This window comes from Ranitomeya variabilis, chromosome 3, assembly GCF_051348905.1.
Source record: "Ranitomeya variabilis isolate aRanVar5 chromosome 3, aRanVar5.hap1, whole genome shotgun sequence".
NCBI lineage: Eukaryota > Metazoa > Chordata > Amphibia > Anura > Dendrobatidae > Ranitomeya > Ranitomeya variabilis.
In genome coordinates this window covers 101,289,268-101,313,214 of record NC_135234.1, presented here as the reverse complement: position 1 = coordinate 101,313,214, position 23,947 = coordinate 101,289,268, and the positions used below count along the sequence as shown (strand labels likewise).

Here is a 23,947-nt window from a genome sequence, read left to right as displayed (position 1 = left end):
AAACATTTCCTTGCCTTTTTTAAATAATGTTTGACTTCAAAGAAATAATCATTTGCGATCCGATGTTGTCCTATCTGTATACTCTTTTGCTTCCTCCCCTACTCAGGAGCTGTGGTATGACCAGACCATGTTCCTGCAGGTCAGACACAGCCATTACACAGTACACAGCAGGGGCACATTTGTAATATTATCTCGGCACAGGAACATTTTAAACACACCCAATTGTGGAAATTATTATTATTCAAAGATCTATTGATTAAAATGAACTTTTGTTTGTGAGAAAGCCCTTTTAAAGAGAATTTTCACACTTTCTGCTAAAGGCTAAAAGGCATATGCCACAAGTGATTAATACATACATACAACATACTACATACATACTACATACATACAACATACTTCATACTACATACATACATACATACATACATACAACAAACATACTAAATACATACTACATACTACACACATACAACATACTACATACATACAACATACATACAACATACTACATACATACAACATACTACATACATACTACGTACATACAACATACATACATAGACCATACTACATACATACTGCATACATACAACATATATACTACATACATACTACATACATACTACATACATACAACATACATACTACATACATACTACATACAATACATTCATACATTATTATTATTATTTATTCTTATAGCTCCATTTATTCCATGGCTCTTTACATGTAAGGAGGGGTATACATAATAAAAACAAGTACAATAATCTTGAAAAATACAAGTCATAACTGGTACAGGAGGAGAGAGGACCCTGCCCGCGAAGGCTCACAATCTACAAGGGATGGGTGAGAATACAGTAGGCGAGGGTAGAGCTGGTAATGCAGCGGTTTGGTTGATCGGTGGTTACTGCAGGTTATAGGCTTGTCAGAAGAGGTGGGTCTTCAGGCTCTTTTTGAAGGTTTCGATGGTAGGCGAGAGTCTGATGTGTTGTGGTAGAGGGTTCCAGAGTAGGGGTGATGTGTGAGAGAAATCTTGTATACGATTGTGGGAAGAGGAGATAAGAGGGGAGTAGAGAAGGAGGTCTTGTGAGGATTGGAGGTTGTGTGTAGGTAAGTACCGGGAGACGAGGTCACAGATGTATGGAGGAGACAGGTTGTGGATGGCTTTGTACGTCATGGTTAGGGTTTTGCACTGGAGTCTCTGGGCAATGGGGAGCCAGTGAAGGGATTGACAGAGGGGAGAAGCCTGGGAATAGCGGGGGGGCAGGTGGATTAGTCGGGCCGCAGAGTTTAGAATAGATTGGAGGGGTGCGAGCGTGTTAGAGGGGAGGCCACAAAGCAGGAGGTTGCAGTAGTCAAGGCGGGAGATGATGAGAGCATGGACTAGGGTTTTTGCAGATTCTTGGTTGGAATGAACGGATTTGTGAAATATTTTTGAGTTGAAGTTGGCAGGAAGTGGAAAGGGCATGGATATGTGATTTGAAGGAGAGATCAGCGTCAAGGATTACCCCGAGGCAGCGAGCTTGTGGGACTGGGGAAGAGTGGGCAGCCATTTACTGTAATGGATAGGTTCATTGGGGGGGCACGTGAGATGGGGGAAAGATGATGAATTCTGTTTTGTCCATGTTAAGTGTCAGAAATCTAGCGGAGAAGAAGGATGAAATAGTGGACAGACATTGAGGGATTCTGGTTAGTAGGGAGGTGATATCTGGTCCAGAGATGTAGATCTGTGTATCATCAGCACAAAGATGATACTGAAAGCCATGAGATTCTATGAGCTGTCCAAGGCCAAAGGTGTAAATGGAGAAGAGCAGGGCCCTAGGACTGAACCCTGTGGGACACCGACAGATAGGGGGCGAGGTGAGGAGGTGGTGTGTGAGTGGGAGACGCTGAATGTCCGGTCTGTTAGGTATGATGAGATCCAGGATAGGGCCAAGTCTGTGATGCCAAGGGATGAGAGGGTCTGTAATAATAGGGAATGGTCCACTGTGTCAATGGCAGCCGACAGGTCCAGGAGGAGGAGGACAGAGTAGTGTCTCTTGCTCTTGGCGGTTAAGAGGTCATTGGTGACCTTAGTTAGGACAGTTTCAGTGGAGTGGTGTGACGGGAAGCCAGATTGTAAGCTGTCGAAGAGGGAGCAAGAAGAGAGATGGGAGGACAGTTCAAGGTAGACGTGTTGTTCCAGTAGTTTTGAGGCATAGGGGAGACGTGATATAGGGCGATTTTTGAGGATAGGTGTGATGGAGGCATGTTTAAAGCTTGAGGGGAAAACACCAGTTAGTGATATGTTGAAGAGATGGGTTAGGGTTGGGATGAAGACTGTGGTGAGGTTTGGGATGAAGTGGGATGGGATCGGGTCAAGTGCACAGGTGGTGAGATGTGATCTTGAGAGTAGAGTGGAGAGTCGATCTTCTGTAATGGTGGAGAAGTTGGTTTTGAAGGTGGAGGGCTGGGAAGTCGGAAGGAAGGGCACTTGGGGTTGTTGACCGAAACTCTCTGATGTTATCAATCTTCTGCTTGAAAAATGAAGCAAAGTCTTCAGCTGAGATGAGTGGGGAGGGAGGAGGTGCTGGGGGACGGAGGAGAGAGTTGAAGGTGTTGAATAACTTTTTAGGGTTGTGAGACAGGGAGAATATGAGAGATGAGAAGTAGGTTTGTTTAGCTGTGGCGAGTGTGGTCTTGAAAGTAGTGAGGGACTGTTTGAATGCGATTAAGTGCTCGTTGGAGTGGGATTTTTTCCATCTGCGCTCAGCAGCCCTGGAAGCTCGCCTCAGTTCTTTGGTCAGGCTGGTGTGCCAGGGCTCTCTGTTGATTTTGCGAGCTTTGGTATGTGTAAGTGGGGCAGCAGATTTCAAAGCTACAGCTATTGTGGTGTTATATGGAGCGGCAGCGTCATCCGCATTGTGTAAGGAACTTATATCTGTGAGAGGATTCAGAGAATGAGTGTAGGTCAAGGTGTTTAAGATTTCTGCGAGGGTGTGAAAGTTTGTGGGGTGGGGATTGTAGACATGGAGTGGAGAGGGAAGAGAATGTGAGAAGGTTGTGGTCAGAGAGAGGAAGAGGTGAGTTAGAGAGGTTAGATAGTGAGCAGAGGCGGGTGAAGATGAGGTCCAGTGTGTGGCCATCTTTGTGGGTGGCTGTAGAAGGCCATTGAGTGAGGCCGAAGGAGGAAGTGAGAGATAGAAGTTTAGTGGCAGCTGAGAGGGAAGTGTCAATGGGGATGTTGAAGTCGCCCATGATGATTGTAGGGATGTCTGTGGAAAGGAAATTAAGTAGCCAGGTGGTGAAGTGGTCAAAGAAGTTGGTGGCTGGCCCTGGGGGGCGGTAGATGACAGCCAGATGGAGGTTGAAGGGGGAGTAGATGCGCACAGAGTGCACCTCAAAGGAAGGGAGGGTAACAGAGGGTGGCAGTGGGATTGGGGTGAAGGAGCAGGTCTCTGACAGGAGAAGACCAACTCCTCCGCCATGTTTGCTGCTGGGGCGGGGGGTGTGAGAAAGGTGGAAGCCACCATACGAAAGTGCAGCAGGAGAGGCTGTGTCAGAAGGGGTGAGCCAGGTTTCGGTGATGGCGAGGAAGGAAAGTTTGGTAGTAACCAAAAGATCATGGATGTAGGAAAGCTTGTTGCAGACAGAGCGAGCATTCCACAGAGCTCCTGTTAGTGGGACTGGGGAAGCGGGGGCTGGGTGAATGGGTATAAGGTTAGAGAGGTTACGGAAGGTTGTGATAGAGCGTGGATGGGAGGTAGAAATGACTGTGGGAATGTGGTGAGGAGGACCAGGATTTGGAGAGATATCACCAGCAGTGAGAAGGAGCAGAGAAAGAGTTAGCAGGTGGGAGCAAGAGAGGGCATGGGGGGGCTGTCTGTGTTTGGAGACAGAGGATTGTAGGTTAAGGAACAGTTCTGAGGAGGAGGAGGTGAGATGGATGGGGAGGATTGAAGAAGAGATGAACAGTTCCTTACTTGGTGTAGGGATCAGGGGAGTTAGCAGAAAGTGAAGGATTATAGGGGTGAAAGTGATAACAAACAGAAACATTGTTTAGAGTGACTGGCCAGTTACCTTCAGTTCCCTTCTGGTTCAGTTCTGGTTTTAATTCTAAATTAATCCACACTTCTAGGACACACTTATAGGATCACACTGCAGGCTGAAGTCATTGCAGACTTGAGCTATGCAATATATATATAACTAAGTGCATTCAGGTGTGAAGCAGAGAGGAGTGGTCTCTGTTCATCTTGGTCAGAGAATTAAGAGTGGACCAGATGCATACAATCATTACATACAATACATACATATAACATACAGTACATATAACATAGAGTACATACTCACCATCACTTGTCACTTTGATCCCCGAAGCCAGTGTCACCTGTAAAAAATATTAAAATAACAAACAAACAATATATTCCCTGATCCGCAGAAATCCACGAGTGTCCCACGACGATCTCCCGTGGAGAGCAGCAGCATCAGCTGATGAGACCGCTCTCAAGGGGCTCCAGGAATACAATGACGGGAGGGAGGTATCCTTCCATACTGTATTCCTCCGCCACTGTAAAAAATAGTCCCTAGTCTCACTTTTGGCACTGCTGTGTGAGAAAGTTCCCACGCTGCAATGGCATAAAGTGAGACCACTGATCTACAGTAATCTCTCAGTGATGCACTGCAGGAGCCATTGTCTCCTGTCAGTGTGTCACTGGAGGTCCTATAGAGCAGTGACATCACCCGATGTCACTGTTCTATAGGGGAGATCGTCGTCGGACACTCGTTATTAATTGGACTGCGTTGGACAGGGAGTATACGGTTTATTTTTTTACGTTTTTTGCAGGTGCTGAAGTATGGTAAGTATGGTTAAATTAAGAATAATAAAATACTTTTTTCTGGCTGTATCTTTATTTTGTTTTTAACTCTTTCACTACTCTAGGATTAATAATGGATAGGCGTCTTATTGACGCCTCTCCATTATTAACCCGGTTTAATGTCACCTTACAATAGCAAGGTGACACTAACCCCTTATTACCCCATATCCCACAGCTATTTGGGAGTGGGAAGAGAGGGGCTAAGTGCCGGAATTGTCGCATCTTACAGATGCGCCATTTCTGGGGCGGCTGCGGACTGGTATTTGTAGCCGGGGGTGGCCAATATCCATGGCCCCTCTCTAGGCTATGAATATCAGCCCGCAGCTGTCTGCATAGCCTTTCTGGCTATAAAATATAGGGGGACGCCACGTCATTTTTTTTGGGGGGTCCCCCTATTTTAATAGTAAAGGCTATGCAGACAGCTGCGGGCTGATATTCATAACCTGAGAGGGGCCATGGGTATTACTCCCTTCTCAGGCTACTAATATTGACCCCCGGCCGTCGGCTTTCCCCCTCTGGCGCAGAAAATTGCGCCATTTTTTTCGTTTGTTTTTTTTAATTAAACGCTCATTAAGAAACATCGGCCTTGTAGTCCCATCGGATGATGCCTGCACACACACACAAAGATCCCCGAGAGGCCCGCACAGACCCCCGACAGGCCCGCACAGACCCCCGGCAGTCCAGCACAGACCCCGGCAGGCCCGCACAGACCCCCCGAGAGGCCCGCACAGACCCCCGAGAGGCCCGCCCAGTTTTAGTCATTTAGAAAACACCACAATGTAAAATAGGTGTTTTAGGAATTCCCAATTGCCGATTTTCAAATGTGATCGGACCGATCCTTTCCGATCCGATTTTTAGGGTGATTGATCAACCCTAGTCTCAGTGTGACTGTGCTGTGTGAATTCAACATTATGCTCAATTTTATGTTTCTCATTGGAAATCCTTTATGACGAGATTAAAATATTTTCTACCTCAAAGTTTAGTAAACTGATTTAGATTAATAGACTTAAAAGCTTTAAAAATGTGCCACAAATATATTGAATGTATCTAAATGTCAACAATGAAATGGATCTAAAATGTTTAAAGCGTTGCAGTCATTTTAATTTTTATTTCATAAATCAATAGTACAAATAAAAATAAGCAACTTTGTAATATACAGTTGAAACTAGAAGTTTACATACACTATATATACACATGCATGTTTTTCTCAACATCTGACATGAAATCAGAATAAACCTTTCCCGTTTTTGGTCAATTAGGATTACCATAATTTTTAATTAAAGCCAGAATAATTAGAGAGAGAGAATGTTTTAGGGCATATTTATTACTTACCGCAAAGTCAAAAGTTTACATACACTAAGAGTACTATGCCTTTAAACAATTCTTGACTGCCCATATGATAATGTTTTTTGGCAACATCTGAGTTAATTAGAGACACACCTGTGGATGTATCTTAATGCACACCTGAAACACATGGCTTCTTTGTGTAGCTTCATGGGAAAGCCTAAAGAAATCAGCCAAGATGTAAGGAAAAGAATTAGGGACTGACTCATCCTTGAGTACAATTTCAAGATACCTGAAGGTGCCTTGTTCATCTGTACAAAGAATTATACACAAGTACAAGCAAGAAGGGAGTGTTCAGCAACCATACCGCTCAGGAAGGAGATGGGTTCTGTGTCCCAGAGATGAGGGCTTTGGGCTGACATGTGCATATCACCCCAAGGACAAAAGCAAAAGACCTTGTGAAGATGATGGCAAAAGCTGGTAAGATTGTGTCTATCCACAGTGAAACGAGTACTGTATCAACATGGGCTGAAAGGTTACTCTGCCAGGAAGAAGCCATTACTTCAAAAGAAATGTAAAAAAGCCAGATTAATGTTTGCAAATGCACACAGGAACAAATACCTTATTTTTTGGAGACATGTCCTGTGGTCTGATGAAACTAAAATTGAACTTTTTGGGCATGATGACCGCCGTTACTTTTGGAGGAAAAAGTGAGAAGCTTGGAAAGCTAAGGACACCATCCCAACTGTGAAACACGGGTAATGCATCATCATGTTGTGGGGTAGTTTTGCTGCAGGAGGGACTGGTGCGCTTGACAAAATAGTTGGCATAATGAGAAAGGAAGAATATGTGGCAATACAGAAGCAATATCTCAAGAAATCAGCCAGGAAGTTAAAGCTTGGGTGGAAATGGGTCTTCCAAATGGACAGTCACCGAAAGCATACTGCCAAAATGGTAACACTTAAGGATAACAAAGTCAATGTTTTGGAGTGGCCATCACAATGCCCTGATCTCAATCCTATTGAAAATTTATGGGCAAAGCTGAAGAGGCAGGTGCAAGCAAGGAGACCTACAAACCAGTTACACAATTTTGTCAGGAGGAATGGGCCCAAATTCTGACCAACTATTGTGAGAAGCTTGTGGAAGGATATCCCAAACGTTTGACCCAAGTCACTCAGTTTAAGGGTAATGGTACCAAATACTAATGAAATGTATGTAAACTTTTGACTTTGCAGTAAGTAATAAAAATGGTTTAAAACATTCTCTCTCTCATTATTCTGGCAGTTGGCAAATCCTTATATATTATTTTTAAACACTTTTTTTCGGTGATTACTTTGTATCTCCTTTCATACTGCACCCACACACACAAATGATACATCATTTGAAAGGTAAACTTGCCCCCTTCAGCCAGAAAATAGCCAAACAAACCATCATATCCACGATGTGATCACAAAATACAGTTTAAACATTAATTTTCATAAACCTGCAGTAAGAAAAATGACTTGCAGGTGGCACCACACTACCCCAAAGCACACTACCACAAAGCTGCTTACAGACATCACAAACAAATCCTAACATTTGCCTTGGGTGCTTTCCAGCTTGCCTAACTCCTTGCCCTGCCGATTTCAGGCACATTGGAGGATTGCACACTTCACTGCAGATGAGTCACATATGCAAACACATTTGTAAACATGCACTGCCTAGTCAATTGCACACTTGCTTCTTTTATACTCTACCAACACACACAAATGATCCACCATTTCAAAGGTCAAATTACCTGCAGGTGACATTTGCCTTGGGGTCTTTCCAGCTTGCCAAAGTGCTTGCCCCGCCTATTTCAGGCAAATTTGAGGATTGCAAACTTCACTGCAGGTGAGTCACATATGCAAACACATTTGTAAACATGCATTGCTTTTTCAGTGATTACTTCGCACCACACACACAAATGGTGAGTCACATATGCAAACACAATTGTAAACATGCACTGCTTTTTCGGTGATTACTTCGCCCCACACACAAATAATACACCATTTGAAAGGTAAACTTGCCCCCTTCAGCAAGAAAAGACACAAACAAACCACACATTCACAATTTGATCAATAAATACAGTTTAAACATTAATTTTCAGAAACCTGCAGAAAAAAACAATAACCTACAGGTGGCACCACAACCTCAAGACATTTTTAGCCTCTACTTATCAAACCAATTTATTGTATTTCCAATCTACATATGTAAATACCTCTCTGTGTTCATCATCTCATTAAATACATTAACATTTGACCAGCTTGAATTTCCTGAAATTGCCTGCTCCCCCAACAACCAATGTGCGAAAATTTCTCACAGGCCAACTAGTATTAATAGTTATGGTAATCCTAATTGACCTAACATGGGAAAGGTTTATTCTGATTTCATGTCAGATATTGAGAAAAACATGCATATGTGTCTTTTTATATAGTGTATGTAAACTTCTAGTTTCACCTTTATCTTATCAGAGAAATCTGCTTCTTTCTCTGCCAAAATAGATCAGTCATTATCAAATTTCTCAGCTCTAAGGTACAATCTGTATTCAGTGAAGACATATTGTCCCATTACTGAGATAGGAGAAGCAGATGCTGCTGAAAAGATTCTATGTAGACAGAAGGAAGGACAGGCAAGAGACAGACTCCTCTCTCCTCATCCCACCACCTATCAAAATTAAATCTTATGAGCACCAACTGCCATCTCCTATCTCAGTAATGGGACAATATGTCATCACTGAATACAGAGAATTTTGATAATGACTGATCAATTCTGGCAGAAAAAGAAGCAGATCTCTTTGATAGCATACATTCCAAAGTTGCTAATTTTCATGTTTACTATTAATTTATGAAATTAAAACGATGGTTATGCTTTAAGTAAATTAAGTAAAAGAAAAATATAAAATCCCTAATGTAATGTTATTTTATAATGTTTTTCTTATTAGAGGGAAACATTTCTGGTCATTTAAAGGTTTCTGGAACATTTTTCACATAAAATACCAGTGCATGGGAAAGATTCTTGAGTGGGCTGGAAACATTTCCAGTTGTTTAGCAAAAATGACAAACTCGCAAATTTCTAAAGGCTGAATACTTTAGTGTTAAATTTTCTTTTTTTTTTCTTTATTTAATAAAATGTACAATTAGAAATGAGTGAATATTTTGAAATTCAAATTTGGCAGCTCTGCCGAATTTTGCTGGGAATATCGATTATCATCCAATCTATTCAGCGCAAATTGAAAGTACTCCAAAACTTCCAAATGCCCAGAAAAGTTGCATATGTCTGATTGAATTACAGCAGCACTATAGCCACACTGATAATCTGTGTGTCCCTCCCTGATCCAGCCAGAGTGACTCACTTTTGTCTACATATCACTTATATTTGCAATCTGATCCCTCTTTGCTGTCATACACTGTTGGTACAGTCTTTTCAGTGTTTTATTGCTTTATCTCCCAGTCTGTGTGGCTAGGCTGTGAACTGCGACACCCTCACCCTATCTACAGTAGGTCAGCAATAAAACGGCTGCTGCATTCCCTGCCTCTGCTTTTTTACAGGCTGTGATAGTCTCTTTTAATTGGCTGTGCTATACCAAATGATGTGATAGCTGTAAGGCATTATGGGGAAGCCCACCCAGATGCTCCCACAGTCAAGTGATCCTTCTCTTCATGATGCAATCTTCTGCAATATGTAAAGTGGTGGCAGCAGTCTTACATGATTTGCACAAAGCAATTTGCATATTGCTCGAATTTGACAGATTCAGTATATTCCTAAAACTTCAACATAAATTTGAAATCCCTTCTATTGATTCCCTTATCTGTATCTGCAACATTTTGATGACATATTATTATAACATTGTAAAAGTCTTTCTATTTTTATGTTGTTTCCTAGGTGGCAATGGTTGAAGTCCAGCTCGAGATGAAATATGATTACCCCAAACCGTTACTCATTGCATTTAGTGCCTGCACCACGATACTGGTGGCTGTCCACTTATTTGCACTTCTGATCAGCACTTGTATACTTCCCAATGTTGAGGCAGTGAGTAATATCCATAATTTGAACTCTGTCAATGAATCACCCCATGACCGTATGCATCCCTATATCGAACTGGCTTGGGGCTTCTCCACAGCTCTTGGGATCCTCTTGTTTCTTGCGGAGGTGGTTCTTTTGTGCTGGATAAAGTTCTTACCAATTGACTCTCCACAAGTTCGTAATGAAACTGCTACATCACAGAGGCAAAGTTCAGATGCAGGTTTTACCTCTGCACTGGTGTCCACCATCATCATGGTACCTGTGGGCATTATCTTTGTCATCTTCACGATTCACTTTTATCGCACACTGGTGAGGCACAAAACAGAGCGCCATCACAGGGAGATCGAAGAACTCCACAAGTTAAAAATCCAACTTGATGGGCATGACCGGGATGTGAATGTGGTGTGAAGTTCAATGTTTAATGGACTCAAGTTCATGAGTCACCATTACTGAACACTTATCAGAGGTTGGCCTGTATTTCAGGCCAAAGGGTCATAGCTGTAGAGCTTTAAGACCGAATTGTCCCATGTTGCAGATTATTTCCGCATTGTCGCTTTGAAGGGTGTAAATGGGACAACGTCTAAAAAGGAAAAGTTGTATTGTTTACAAATGGGGCCTGAAGTGCTTACTTACCAATGGTGTAAAAACAACATAATTTTTTGGTGGGTACCAAAATGAATACTTAAGGTTTTATTATTGTGTTCCTTATTGCTGTCAGTCCATTTTCGGTTCTTATGGGTACATGGAATTTCAGCAAATCACCTTCAGCAGTGAAAAAGATCAGGCGTAACTACTCTGAGTACTTTTAAATTATTTATCAAAGGGATTTTCTGCTTCGAAATTTTCCATTGACAGTAAGCTGATAACAAAAAGTCCCCCTGCTGGAACCTCTAGCGAAACCATTGTATAGTGTCTGGATACCTGGCACTGAGTTTTCCTGCAGCATCACCACTGGGGAAATTAGGCATAATACATTCTTAATGGACCATCAGTTTAAAAAAGTTGTGCCACAATCACATTGTATCACCTATCTTTGGCATAGGTGATAAGTTGCTGATTACTGGGGAGTTCACAAGTCCATTATTAGACTGGAGCAGTAGTTGAGCATGCACGGTGCGGCTCAATTGAAAGTTTAGAGCAAACAGTCGCACACTTTGCAAAAATGGTGCAAAAATGTTTCCAAAATACAGAGTACATAAAATCACTCTGTGAGGACTGGAGTTCATTTGCAATAACTTTTGTGATTTTCAAAAAGTTGCAAGTAATGTATCAGGCACAAAACATTTTGAAAACCTAAATTCTGCCCAAAAAGGTGAAAATGAAAGAATATAGATGTACAATGGACTTTAAAAAAAAGTTGCAAATTTAAAGAAGAATTAGGCGCAATTGAAACTCAGGTGAAAGACACCAAAAACCAGACTAAAAAGGTTCACATGTAATTATGAATCAGAACCAATGTTTTGAGTCCCAATGACACGGATCATTATAAATTATAGATGTAATGGGGCATTGCATACTGACAAAGGTAGTGCAGACTTACTATAGTAAGTTCTGACTGTTCTCAGTTTTTACATGGGACTCTTTCTTCATTTGTGGAACAAGAAGAAACTTGAGTTGCACTTAGAGGTGTTGTCCACTACTTGGACAACCCCTTCACATTCCCAGACTTCGTCCCAATAAAAAAACCTATACTCACCTCCCGTGCCAGCTCCGTTTCTGAAGTGTCAGCTCCATGGTCCCAGTGCTTTTGTGCAGTTGCATGATGCATGGTGGCCGGCACCCAAACAGCGCCGGCATCACAGTCTCTGCCTTCGCATAAATCGAACATGAAGCTACAGCTGATCTCTGACTTCCCCTTCATGTTCAGCTCCTCAGAAGACCTGGCCAGTGACGCCAGCGCTGATTAGGCTCCAGGCTCAAGTGTCATCACAACCGCATGAGAGCCCCGAAACCGCGGGTGCTGTCACCGCAGATACGGCGCCAGCATGGGAGGTGAGTATAGGCTTTTTTATTTCATCGGGGGCCAAATGTAGGGAATGAGAAGGGGTTGTTCTAGTAGCGGACAACGTATTTAATCTAGTGGGTTGAGAGAAGCACAGTGATAGCATGAAATCTTGATAACCATTCGATCTTGTATAATAAACATAAATATATAAATTATTTGTTGTAAAACATCCATATGGGTGAGATATGACAACAATATATACAGTATATATATACATATATATTAACATGCAGAGGTCTAAATGTAAATGTATGGTGTAATATTTGTCTTTTTTCTAAATATTTTCATTCTATCATTTGTGGTTTATACATTATGTATAAGGTTAACATTTAGATATGACACGTTACACAAACAATGTAAGTTTTATGTTAACTTATAATACGGTGCCTTTTAAAATGCAAATGAATGGTAACACTTATTAGAATTACAGTAAGATTTCTTTAATCTGGCATTACAATGTCCAGGTATGTGCTCTACATAATCGGATGATCACTTTATTTTTACAGGTAAACAGAAATTCTCCTTTTATATTTCACAGTTACTTTGATTTCTGAGACATACAGGTACCACCCGATTACTGTTGTAAGCGATATTTGGGGCAACAGGGGTGTCTAATGTCAAAAATTAATTAGTCTAATTTTTAGTTTTTTATCATCATAGTAAAGGCAAACATAATAATCTATTCCGTTAAAGGGGTCCTCCTATCTCCAAGATCTTAGCCTAATATGTAATAGCTGTAATAATAATATTAGCAAATACCTCCAATTAGAAATGTAGTATAGCTTTTTTGATTCGCTATGTCTCTTTCCCCTTGTGCAGGCATTGCAGGACCCTAGGTATCCATGGTTAAGACCACTGAGATAGTGACAGTTAGTTAGCTGCTGGTAGTCATTACCATGGATACCTAAGGTCCTGCAATGCCTGAACAGGAGAAAAGAGACTTAGCAAATCAGAAGAACTATACTACATTTCTAATTGAAGGTATTTGCAAATATTATTATTACACATGCTACATATTGGGGATAAGATCTTGGAGATGGGAATATCCCTTTAAATGAAGTTCCATCATAATTTTTTAATATTTTGTACAGATATACTAGCTGTGAAGATTGGTGGCAGGAAGGGATATGGGACCTTGACAGCCGATGTACCTAGTACAGTGTGTGAGTGTACAATACATGATCCTGCGAGTGAACAGCTTTGTCATCAGCTCCTACTGCTGCTGTCACATTTCATGCTGCCTCTATTTATATTCTCAGATTGCTAATGATGTAAAATAAATATTGGATATATGGATGATCTCTTATATTGTATTCACAATGGCATGACTTTATCCTAAACTCACTCCAATCTTAGCTTCTATGTACTTTACCTCCTGTGCCATTTTATATTTTGTTTGACTATTAATTTTAATATTCTTAATATAATTGTTAATTTATGTAGACTGGTGTAGCAGCTTACACCAACAGAAGGCAGTAAAAGTTACCAGAATACTGTGATGAGGTATGAGCAGTGCACCTAAATTAGGAGTAAGGTCATTATACTGTAGGAAGGAGCATGGGCAGCAATGTAGGGCACATCTATAAGGGTTCAGATGTAGGAGTCACACTCGTACCCTGGTGTCAGAGCGTCCAACAACTTCTACTTATACCTGACAGCAATCTACAAAGTTAAGGGTGTGTCCACTACTCGGACAACCCCTTCTGAATCCCTATATTCCCCCCTAGTAAAATAATACTTACCGCATACTCACCTCTGGCATGATATTGTAATCACTCTCCTCTCCTATGGATATAATTGACATCCAGATAAAGTGAGAGCAGCCGCAGCTCTGACTTCTTCTGGATATCTTGATTTGTCTGAAGGAGGAGTAGAGTGAGGCTGGCACTGATTGGCTACAGGGATCAAATGAAATATCAATGCTATGCGAGCCGCGGTAGAGCCATTGTTGACACTGCTGGAATGGCGATAGTTGAGTATAGGTGTTATTATTTTACTGAAGGGAAATATAAGGTTTCTGAAGGGGTTGTCTGAGTAGTGGACAGCCCCTTTAAGATGTTAGATACTACAAGTATTCCAAATTTTGGGGCACTGTGTAGAATGTAAAGAAAACTCCCTGATTAGGAAATCACTTATCACAATTTTTTATTCCCAGGTGAACATAGAGCAAATATCAGAAGGTAAAAGTTAGATATGTTTCCATTTCATTTGAAATAAACTCATTTAGAAATTGATGGCAGCAACGCATCTGCAGAAAGTTGTGACAAGGCCATGTGTACCATTGGGCAGTATCCCCTTTTCTTTTTTTTTTGCAACCGTCTAAACATCTGAGAAATGAGGAGACCAATTGTTGGAGTTTTGGGAGAGGAACGTTGTTCCCTTCTTGTCTGATGTCAAATTCTGGCAGCTCAATACTCCTGGGTCTACTTTGCTGTATTTTTTGTTGCATTATGTGCCAAATGTTTTCCATTGGAGAAAGGTTTGGACTGCAGGTGGCTGGATCTTCACCTGAACTCTTCTTCTGGGAAGCCATTTTGTTGTGATGGATGAAGTATGAGGTTTGGCATTGTCTTGGTGAAATATGTAAGGCTTAAAATAGACTTTGTCTGGATGGGAACATATGTTGCTCTAAAACCTTTATATAATGCTCAGCATTGATGGCGCCTAAGCTGCCCATGCCATAGCGACTAATGCCCCTCATACCATCAAAGACATAGGAACTGTCCTCTGATAATAAACTGGTTGGTTCCTCTCCTCTTTAGTACTCAGGACACGGCATCTGAGCTTTGGCCCAGTGAAGAAGAGAGTTTAAAATATGGCTTCTTATTTGCATGATGGAGTTTTACTTGTCTTAATGGATTCCACTATGATCTTTGTTCACAGATAATGATTTCTGGAAGTATTATCGTTTCCATACAGTGATTTTCACCACTAAATCATGTCTGTTTTTAATGCCCTGCTGCCTGATTGTCCATATGGCGTGCCCGCTAGGGCCGTGGGGTACTCGGGCCGGGTCCGACGGTTCTTAAGGGGGCTGTCACGACAGCAGTGACCCAGTCCATGGCCCTTGGCGTCCAATAAAAGGCAATTAAAGGGGAAAAATAAAGTTTATACGGGTGTGTTCGTGACGCCACCCGTAGTGTTCGGCAATAAAGAGATGGCCGACGCTGCGGTTCAGGTCCACTGGGGCAGTTGATGACGCAGCAGAGATGTTGCAGCTCTCCACGGGTAGAGCTAGGCCTCAGGGCAGTTAAGGAGTTAAAGTCAATGATGGTGAATGTTGTAGTGCTGGGCAGGTGATGCAGTAAATAATTTTGAGGACACAGCAGGGTGCAGTTTCCTCTCTTTACTCACAGTTCTTAGATGCAATCCCCAGCCGGGTGCTGTGTCCTCCGGGTCTGTGGTCCAGCCAGCTCTCAGGTAATTTGGGGTTCACTTTCCCGAGACTCCCTTTCTTATGTTCCTTCCCTGGTCGTCTCTATGCGCTGGCTTCACCCTCCTGCCCTGCGCTTCACACACAGTGTCCTGTCATGATCTCCATGGCCAGAGAACTAGCATAAGCCTCTATAGGAACAAGCTCTTGGAAGATGTAACTATACTGACCATGAACTAAACCTACCGCATCATCTAGAAGTAGCCAGGTAGCATGTCCTACTTTTTATCCCTATATGCCCAGCGCCGGCCGGAGAACTAAATAATGCTAGCAGAGGGAAATATAAGACCTGACTCACCTCTAGAGAAATGCCCAAAAAAAAGGAGACAGAAGCCCCCCACATATATTGGCGGTGATATGAGATGAAACAACAAACGCAGCAGGAAAATAGTTTTAGCAAATTTGAGGTCCGCTTTCTAGATAGCAGAAGACAGAAAGCATACTTTCATGGTCAGTAGAAAACCCTAACAAAACACATCCAGAAATTACTTTAGGACTCTGGCATTAACTCATAATACCAGAGTGGCAATTCCTGATCAACAAGAGCTTTCCAGACACAGTAACGAAACTGCAGCTGTGAACTGGAACCAAAATACAAAAACAAAACATGGACGAATGTCCAACTTATCTAGTAGATGTCTGGGAGCAGGAACAAGCACAGAGAGGCTTCTGATAACATTGTTGACCGGCAAGAATCTAAGAGAGAAGCCAGGTTATATAGCGACACCCAGATCTAATCAGAACAGGTGAACAGGGAAGATGATGTCACAAGTTCAATTCCACCAGTAGCCACCGGGGGAGCCCAGAATCCAAATTCACAACAGTACCCCCCCCTCAAGGAGGGGGCACCGAACCCTCACCAGAACCACCAGGGCGATCAGGATGGGCCCTATGAAAGGCACGAACCAGATCAGAGGCATGAACATCAGATGCAGTGACCCAAGAATTATCCTCCTGGCCATATCCCTTCCACTTGACCAGATACTGGAGTCTCCGTCTGGAAACACGGGAGTCTAGGATTTTTTCCACAACGTACTCCAACTCACCCTCAACCAACACCGGAGCAGGAGGCTCAACGGAAGGCACAACCGGTGCCTCATACCTGCGCAATAACGACCGATGAAAAACGTTATGAATAGAAAAGGATGCAGGGAGGTCCAAACGGAAGGAAACAGGGTTAAGAATCTCCAATATTTTATACGGACCGATGAACCGAGGCTTAAACTTAGGAGATGAGACCCTCATAGGGACAAACCGAGAAGACAACCACACCAAATCTCCAACACAAAGCCGAGGACCAACACGACGGTGACGGTTGGCAAAAAGCTGAGTCTTCTCCTGGGACAACTTTAAATTGTCCATCACCTGCCCCCAGATATGATGCAATCTCTCCACCACCGCATCCACTCCAGGACAATCCGAGGATTCCATCTGACCGGAGGAAAATCGAGGATGGAACCCCGAATTACAGAAAAACGGGGAAACCAAGGTGGCAGAGCTGGCCCGATTATTGAGGGCGAACTCCGCCAATGGCAAAAAAGCAACCCAATCATCCTGGTCAGCAGACACAAAACACCTCAGATATGTCTCCAGGGTCTGATTAGTCCGCTCGGTCTGGCCATTAGTCTGAGGGTGAAAAGCAGACGAAAAAGACAAATCTATGCCCATCCTAGCACAAAATGCCCGCCAAAATCTAGACACAAATTGGGTTCCTCTGTCAGAAACGATATTCTCAGGAATACCATGCAAACGAACAACATTTTGAAAAAACAGGGGCACCAACTCGGAAGAAGAAGGCAATTTGGGCAGGGGAACCAAATGAACCATCTTAGAAAAACGGTCACACACCACCCAGATGACAGACATCTTCTGAGAAACAGGCAGATCTGAAATAAAATCCATCGAGATGTGTGTCCAAGGCCTCTTAGGAATAGGCAAGGGCAACAATAATCCACTAGCCCGAGAACAACAAGGCTTGGCCCGAGCACAAACGTCACAAGACTGCACAAAGCCTCGCACATCTCGTGACAGGGAAGGCCACCAGAAGGATCTTGCCACCAAATCCCTGGTACCAAAAATTCCAGGATGACCTGCCAACGCAGAAGAATGCACCTCAGAGATGACTTTACTGGTCCAATCATCAGGAACAAACAGCCTATCAGGCGGACAACGATCCGGTCTATCCGCCTGAAACTCCTGCAAGGCCCGCCGCAGGTCTGGAGAAACGGCTGACAAGATAACTCCCTCCTTAAGAATACCTGTGGGGTCAGAGTTGCCAGGTGAATCAGGCTCAAAACTCCTAGAAAGGGCATCCGCCTTAACATTCTTAGAACCTGGTAGGTACGATACCACAAAATTAAACCGAGAAAAAAATAATGACCAGCGCGCCTGTCTAGGATTCAGGCGCCTGGCGGTCTCAAGATAAATCAAATTTTTGTGGTCAGTCAATACCACCACCTGATGTCTGGCCCCCTCGAGCCAATGGCGCCACTCCTCAAACGCCCACTTCATGGCCAAAAGCTCCCGATTCCCAACATCATAATTCCGCTCAGCGGGCGAAAATTTACGGGAAAAGAAGGCACAAGGCCTCATCACGGCGCAGTCAGAACTTTTCTGCGACAACACTGCCCCAGCTCCGATCTCAGAAGCGTCGACCTCAACCTGAAAAGGAAGAGTCACATCAGGCTGACGCAACACAGGGGCAGAAGAAAAACAGCGCTTAAGCTCCTGAAAGGCCTCCACAGCATCAGGGGACCAATTAGCAACATCAGCACCCTGTCTAGTCAAATCGGTCAATGGCTTAACGACATCCGAAAAACCAGAAATAAATCGACGATAAAAGTTGGCAAAGCCCAAAAATTTCTGAAGACTTTTAAGAGAAGAGGGCTGCATCCAATCACAAATAGCTTGAACCTTGACAGGATCCATCTCAATGGAAGAGGGAGAAAAAATATATCCCAAAAAGGAAATTCTCTGAACCCCAAAAACGCACTTAGAACCCTTGACACACAGAGAATTAGACCGCAAAACCTGAAAAACCCTCTTAACTTGCCGGACATGAGAGTCCCAGTCATCCGAAAAAATCAGAATATCATCCAGATACACTATCATAAATTTATCCAAAAAATCGCGGAAAATATCATGCATAAAGGACTGGAAGACTGAAGGGGCATTAGAAAGACCAAAAGGCATCACCAAATACTCAAAGTGGCCCTCGGGCGTATTAAATGCGGTTTTCCACTCATCCCCCTGCCTGATCCGCACCAAATTATACGCCCCACGGAGATCAATCTTAGAGAACCACTTGGCCCCCTTTATGCGAGCAAACAAATCAGTCAGCAACGGCAATGGGTATTGATATTTAACCGTGATTTTATTCAAAAGCCGATAATCAATACATGGTCTCAAAGAGCCGTCTTTTTTTGACACAAAGAAAAAACCGGCTCCTAAGGGAGATGACGATGGACGAATATGTCCCTTTTCCAAGGACTCCTTTATATATTCTCGCATAGCAGTATGTTCAGGCACAGACAGATTAAATAAACGACCCTTTGGGTATTTACTACCCGGAATTAAATCTATAGCACAATCGCACTCACGGTGCGGAGGTAGTGAACCAAGCTTGGGTTCTTCAAAGACGTCACGATAGTCAGACAGGAACTCAGGGATTTCAGAGGGGATAGATGATGAAATGGACACCAAAGGTACGTCCCCATGAGTCCCCTTACATCCCCAGCTCAACACAGACATAGCTCTCCAGTCAAGGACTGGGTTGTGAGACTGCAGCCATGGCAATCCCAGCACCAAATCCTCATGTAGATTATACAGCACTAGAAAACGAATAGTCTCCTGGTGATCCGGATTAATACACATAGTCACTTGTGTCCAGTATTGTGGTTTATTATTAGCCAATGGGGTGGAGTCAATCCCCTTCAGAGGAATAAGAGTTTCCAAAGGCTCTAAATCATACCCACAACGATTGGCAAAGGACCAATCCATAAGACTCAAAGCGGCGCCAGAGTCGATATAGGCGTCAGTAGTAATAGATGACAAAGAGCAAATCAGGGTCACAGACAAAATAAATTTAGACTGTAAAGTGCCAATGGAAACAGATTTATCAAGCTTTTTAGTACGTTTAGAGCATGCTGATATAACATGAGTAGAATCCCCACAATAGAAACACAACCCATTTTTCCGTCTAAAATTCTGCCGCTCGCTTCTGGACAGAATTCTATCACACTGCATGCTTTCTGGCGTCTTCTCAGTGGACACCGCCAGATGGTGCACTGGTTTGCGCTCCCGCAGACGCCTATCGATCTGAATGGCCATTGTCATGGACTCATTCAGACCCGCAGGCACAGGGAACCCCACCATAACATCCTTAATGGCATCAGAGAGACCCTCTCTGAAAGTAGCCGCCAAGGCACACTCATTCCACTGAGTAAGCACAGACCATTTACGGAATCTTTGGCAGTAAATTTCAGCTTCATCTTGCCCCTGCGATAGGGACATCAAAGTTTTTTCTGCCTGAAGTTCCAAATGAGGTTCCTCATACAGCAAGCCCAAGGCCAAAAAAAACGCATCCACATTGCGCAACGCAGGATCCCCTGGTGCCAATGCAAAAGCCCAGTCTTGAGGGTCGCCGCGGAGCAAGGAAATCACAATCCCAACCTGCTGTGCAGGGTCTCCAGCAGAACGAGATTTCAGGGACAAAAATAGCTTACAATTATTTCTAAAATTCTGAAAGCTAGATCTATTCCCTGAGAAGAATTCCGGCAAAGGAATTCTCGGCTCAGATACCGGAGCATGAATAATAAAATCTTGCAAATTTTGTACTTTCGTGGTGAGATTATTCAAACCTGCAGTTACACTCTGAAGATCCATTATTAACAGGTGAACACAAAGCCATTCAAAGATTATAAGGAGAGAGAAAAAAAAGAAAGACTGCAGCATAGACAGACTGGCAAGTGATCCAATTAAGAGCACAGAAAAAAAAAAAAAAAAAAAAACTCTCAGCAGACTTCTTATTTCTCTCCTTTCTCAGCCAAGGATTTTAACCCTTTAGTGGGCCGGTCAAACTGTCATGATCTCCATGGCCAGAGAACTAGCATAAGCCTCTATAGGAACATGCTCTTGGAAGATGTAACTATACTGACCATGAACTAAACCTACCGCATCATCTAGAAGTAGCCAGGTAGCATGTCCTACTTTTTATCCCTATATGCCCAGCGCCGGCCGGAGAACTAAATAATGCTAGCAGAGGGAAATATAAGACCTGACTCACCTCTAGAGAAATGCCCAAAAAAAAGGAGACAGAAGCCCCCCACATATATTGGCGGTGATATGAGATGAAACAACAAACGCAGCAGGAAAATAGTTTTAGCAAATTTGAGGTCCGCTTTCTAGATAGCAGAAGACAGAAAGCATACTTTCATGGTCAGTAGAAAACCCTAACAAAACACATCCAGAAATTACTTTAGGACTCTGGCATTAACTCATAATACCAGAGTGGCAATTCCTGATCAACAAGAGCTTTCCAGACACAGTAACGAAACTGCAGCTGTGAACTGGAACCAAAATACAAAAACAAAACATGGACGAATGTCCAACTTATCTAGTAGATGTCTGGGAGCAGGAACAAGCACAGAGAGGCTTCTGATAACATTGTTGACCGGCAAGAATCTAAGAGAGAAGCCAGGTTATATAGCGACACCCAGATCTAATCAGAACAGGTGAACAGGGAAGATGATGTCACAAGTTCAATTCCACCAGTAGCCACCGGGGGAGCCCAGAATCCAAATTCACAACAGTGTCCCAAGCCAGCAGCCTCCGATCCCGTCGGGCGATGTTCTTCTGGTCACCTTTATTCTATGTGGCTGCCTTTTCAGCGAATGTGTGTGGCTGTGGCTGTTGCACCTACAGTTACCACAGCCTCCGGCTTTCTAGCTGAGGCTTGTAGTTCCTCCACTAGTCACTTGTCTGGGGGCGGGTCCCCCCAGTGTGACCTGGTCCTTCCACCCGACTATGGTCAGTGTGGTTTCAGGCGCCCAAGGTGGATTCCTCACTTCCCTGGCCCCTACTACCCCTTCTCTCAGGAGCTCCTTCCTTCACATCTGCTCTCCTCGACTCCTCACCAACTCTCTAACTGATTAACTCCTCCCCCTTGTTTCCATGACAATTCCTCACAACTGTCACACTCCACCCACACCCTCTACCTAGCTCCCCCTCCAGCCTCAGATGGGGCCCTCAATAGGGTCCCGCAGATCCCCTGGCCTGGAGTGTTGTGGTGTTGGATGTTAGTATGGGAGTCTTGAGACCCGAGAGCAGAGTACCACACCTCTGGCTAAGGTGCAGTACGTCTGTGGCGACGGGACCCTCAGAGGCGCCACATGTAGATCACGAGCATCCATTATTGATCATCTTTGCCCCTTGTGCACAAGGATTTCTCCCAAATCTCTGAATCTTGATGATATTATGCATTGTAGATGGTGGGATATTCAAAGTATTTGCAATTTTATGTTCAACAACATTTTTCTGTAATTGTTCCATTATTTTTAGATGCAGTTATTCACAGATTGGTGACTTCTGACCATCTTTGCTCCTGAGAGACTCTGCCTCTCTAACATGCTCTGTGTATACAGTCATGTGACTTTCTTGAAAATTGTCCCTCCAGCTATTTTTCATTACTTCCACTTACTTTTCCTGCCTTTTGTTAACACTGTCCCAACTTTTGATATGTCTTGCTGCCATCAATTTCTAAATGAGTTAGACATTTTTCAATTTCATTTTTTTTTAAATTAATGTTCAGCTTCTGATCTGTGCTCTATGTTCTTTTGTGAATATAAGAATTATTATTATAATATAATAAGTGTACACAGCGTCCCATCTTTTTTAAAAATTGATTGGAGTTGTAGATACCCAAACTGATGTTTTTTTTTTCTTTTCCACATACATACCCTGTTTAGAGGAAGACTAGAGTGTAGATATAAACAATTTTTTATATTATTACCGTATTTTCCGGCGTATAAGACGACTTTTTAACCCCTAAAAATTGTCCCAAAAGTCGGGGGTCGTCTTATACGCCAGGTACGGCGTGTGCAGGGAGCGATCCTGGATGTTCCCAGGGTCTGAAGGAGAGGAAACTCTCCTTCAGGCCGTGGGATCCATATTCATGTAAAAAATAAAGAATAAAAATAAAAAATATGGATATACTCACCCCTCCGAGAAGCCTGGCTGTCACCGCTGCAAGCGTCTGCCTCCGTTCCTAAGAATTGCAGAGCGTGAAGGACCTTCGATGACGTCACGGTCAGGTGACCGGTCACAAGAGCGGTCACGGACCAATCACAGGACCGCGACATCATCGAGGGTCCTTCATGCTCTGCAATTCTTAGGAACGGAGGCAGACGCTTGCAGCAGTGACAGCCAGGCTTCTCAGACGGGTGAGTATATCCATATTTTTTATTTTCATTCTTTATTTTTAACATGAATATGGATCCCAGGGCCTGAAGGAGAGTCTCCTCTCCTTCAGACCCTGGGAACCACACGCCGTATAAGATGACTGGGTGTATAAGATGACCCCCGTCTTATACAGCAGGCATATCCCAAATTCCATATTTTATATGGAAAAGTTGGGGGTCATCTTATACGCCCAGTCGTTTTATACACCAGAAAATACGGTAGGTTTTTTCAAAATGATTTTTAGGAAACCAACCACATCCCACATGTTTTATTCCATTCAGTTTAGTTACACGTTACTAGCAACAAATTAAAGTCAATTTATACATACCAATACCGGAACTTAAATTTTACCTGTCAGAAACGTTTACTTCCCCTCAAACCTTTCATATGACTATGCTCCCCTTTAACCCCTTCACGACATCCGCTGTACATGTACGGTACAAGTTGGTAATGGATGTATGGAGCGGGCCACTAGTTGAGCTCGCCCCATACTAGGCAGGTAATGTCTTACAGCAAGGACCTGCCTCTGTGAAGATTTATAACCTGTTAAATGTTGCTGTCAAACTCTTGACAGCTGCATTAACATTTTGATGGCATGGGAGCACGTCATTCTAAGTACCCCCCGAGCGCCCGTGATATGATCGCGAGTCAACAATGCGATGCTACTGTAGCTGGGGGGAAAAAAGTTCAAATCACTCTTCTTTTCCCCCATCAAAAATTAACTTTTTTTTTTAATATACATACAGTACGTGTATTCAGAATAGTCTGATCTATCAAAATATAAAAATGATTTATCCAGTCGGTAAACACCATAAACAAAAAAGTTCAAGAATGGCAGTATTTTCTTGGTTGCTGCAATTGGAATTGTCT

General features: G+C 43.0%; 1 protein-coding gene across 1 annotated transcript in view; it reads left to right on the top strand.

The window, feature by feature from the left end:
- ORAI2 (ORAI calcium release-activated calcium modulator 2) overlaps positions 1–12,943 on the top strand; it is a 68,087-nt gene extending 55,144 nt beyond the window's left edge. The window contains exon 3 of the mRNA XM_077294433.1: positions 10,041–12,943. Coding sequence (XP_077150548.1) covers positions 10,041–10,589 — 549 coding nt within the window. The 3' untranslated portion in view covers positions 10,590–12,943. The remainder of the gene's footprint in view (positions 1–10,040) is intronic.
- Positions 12,944–23,947: the final 11,004 nt, after the last annotated feature.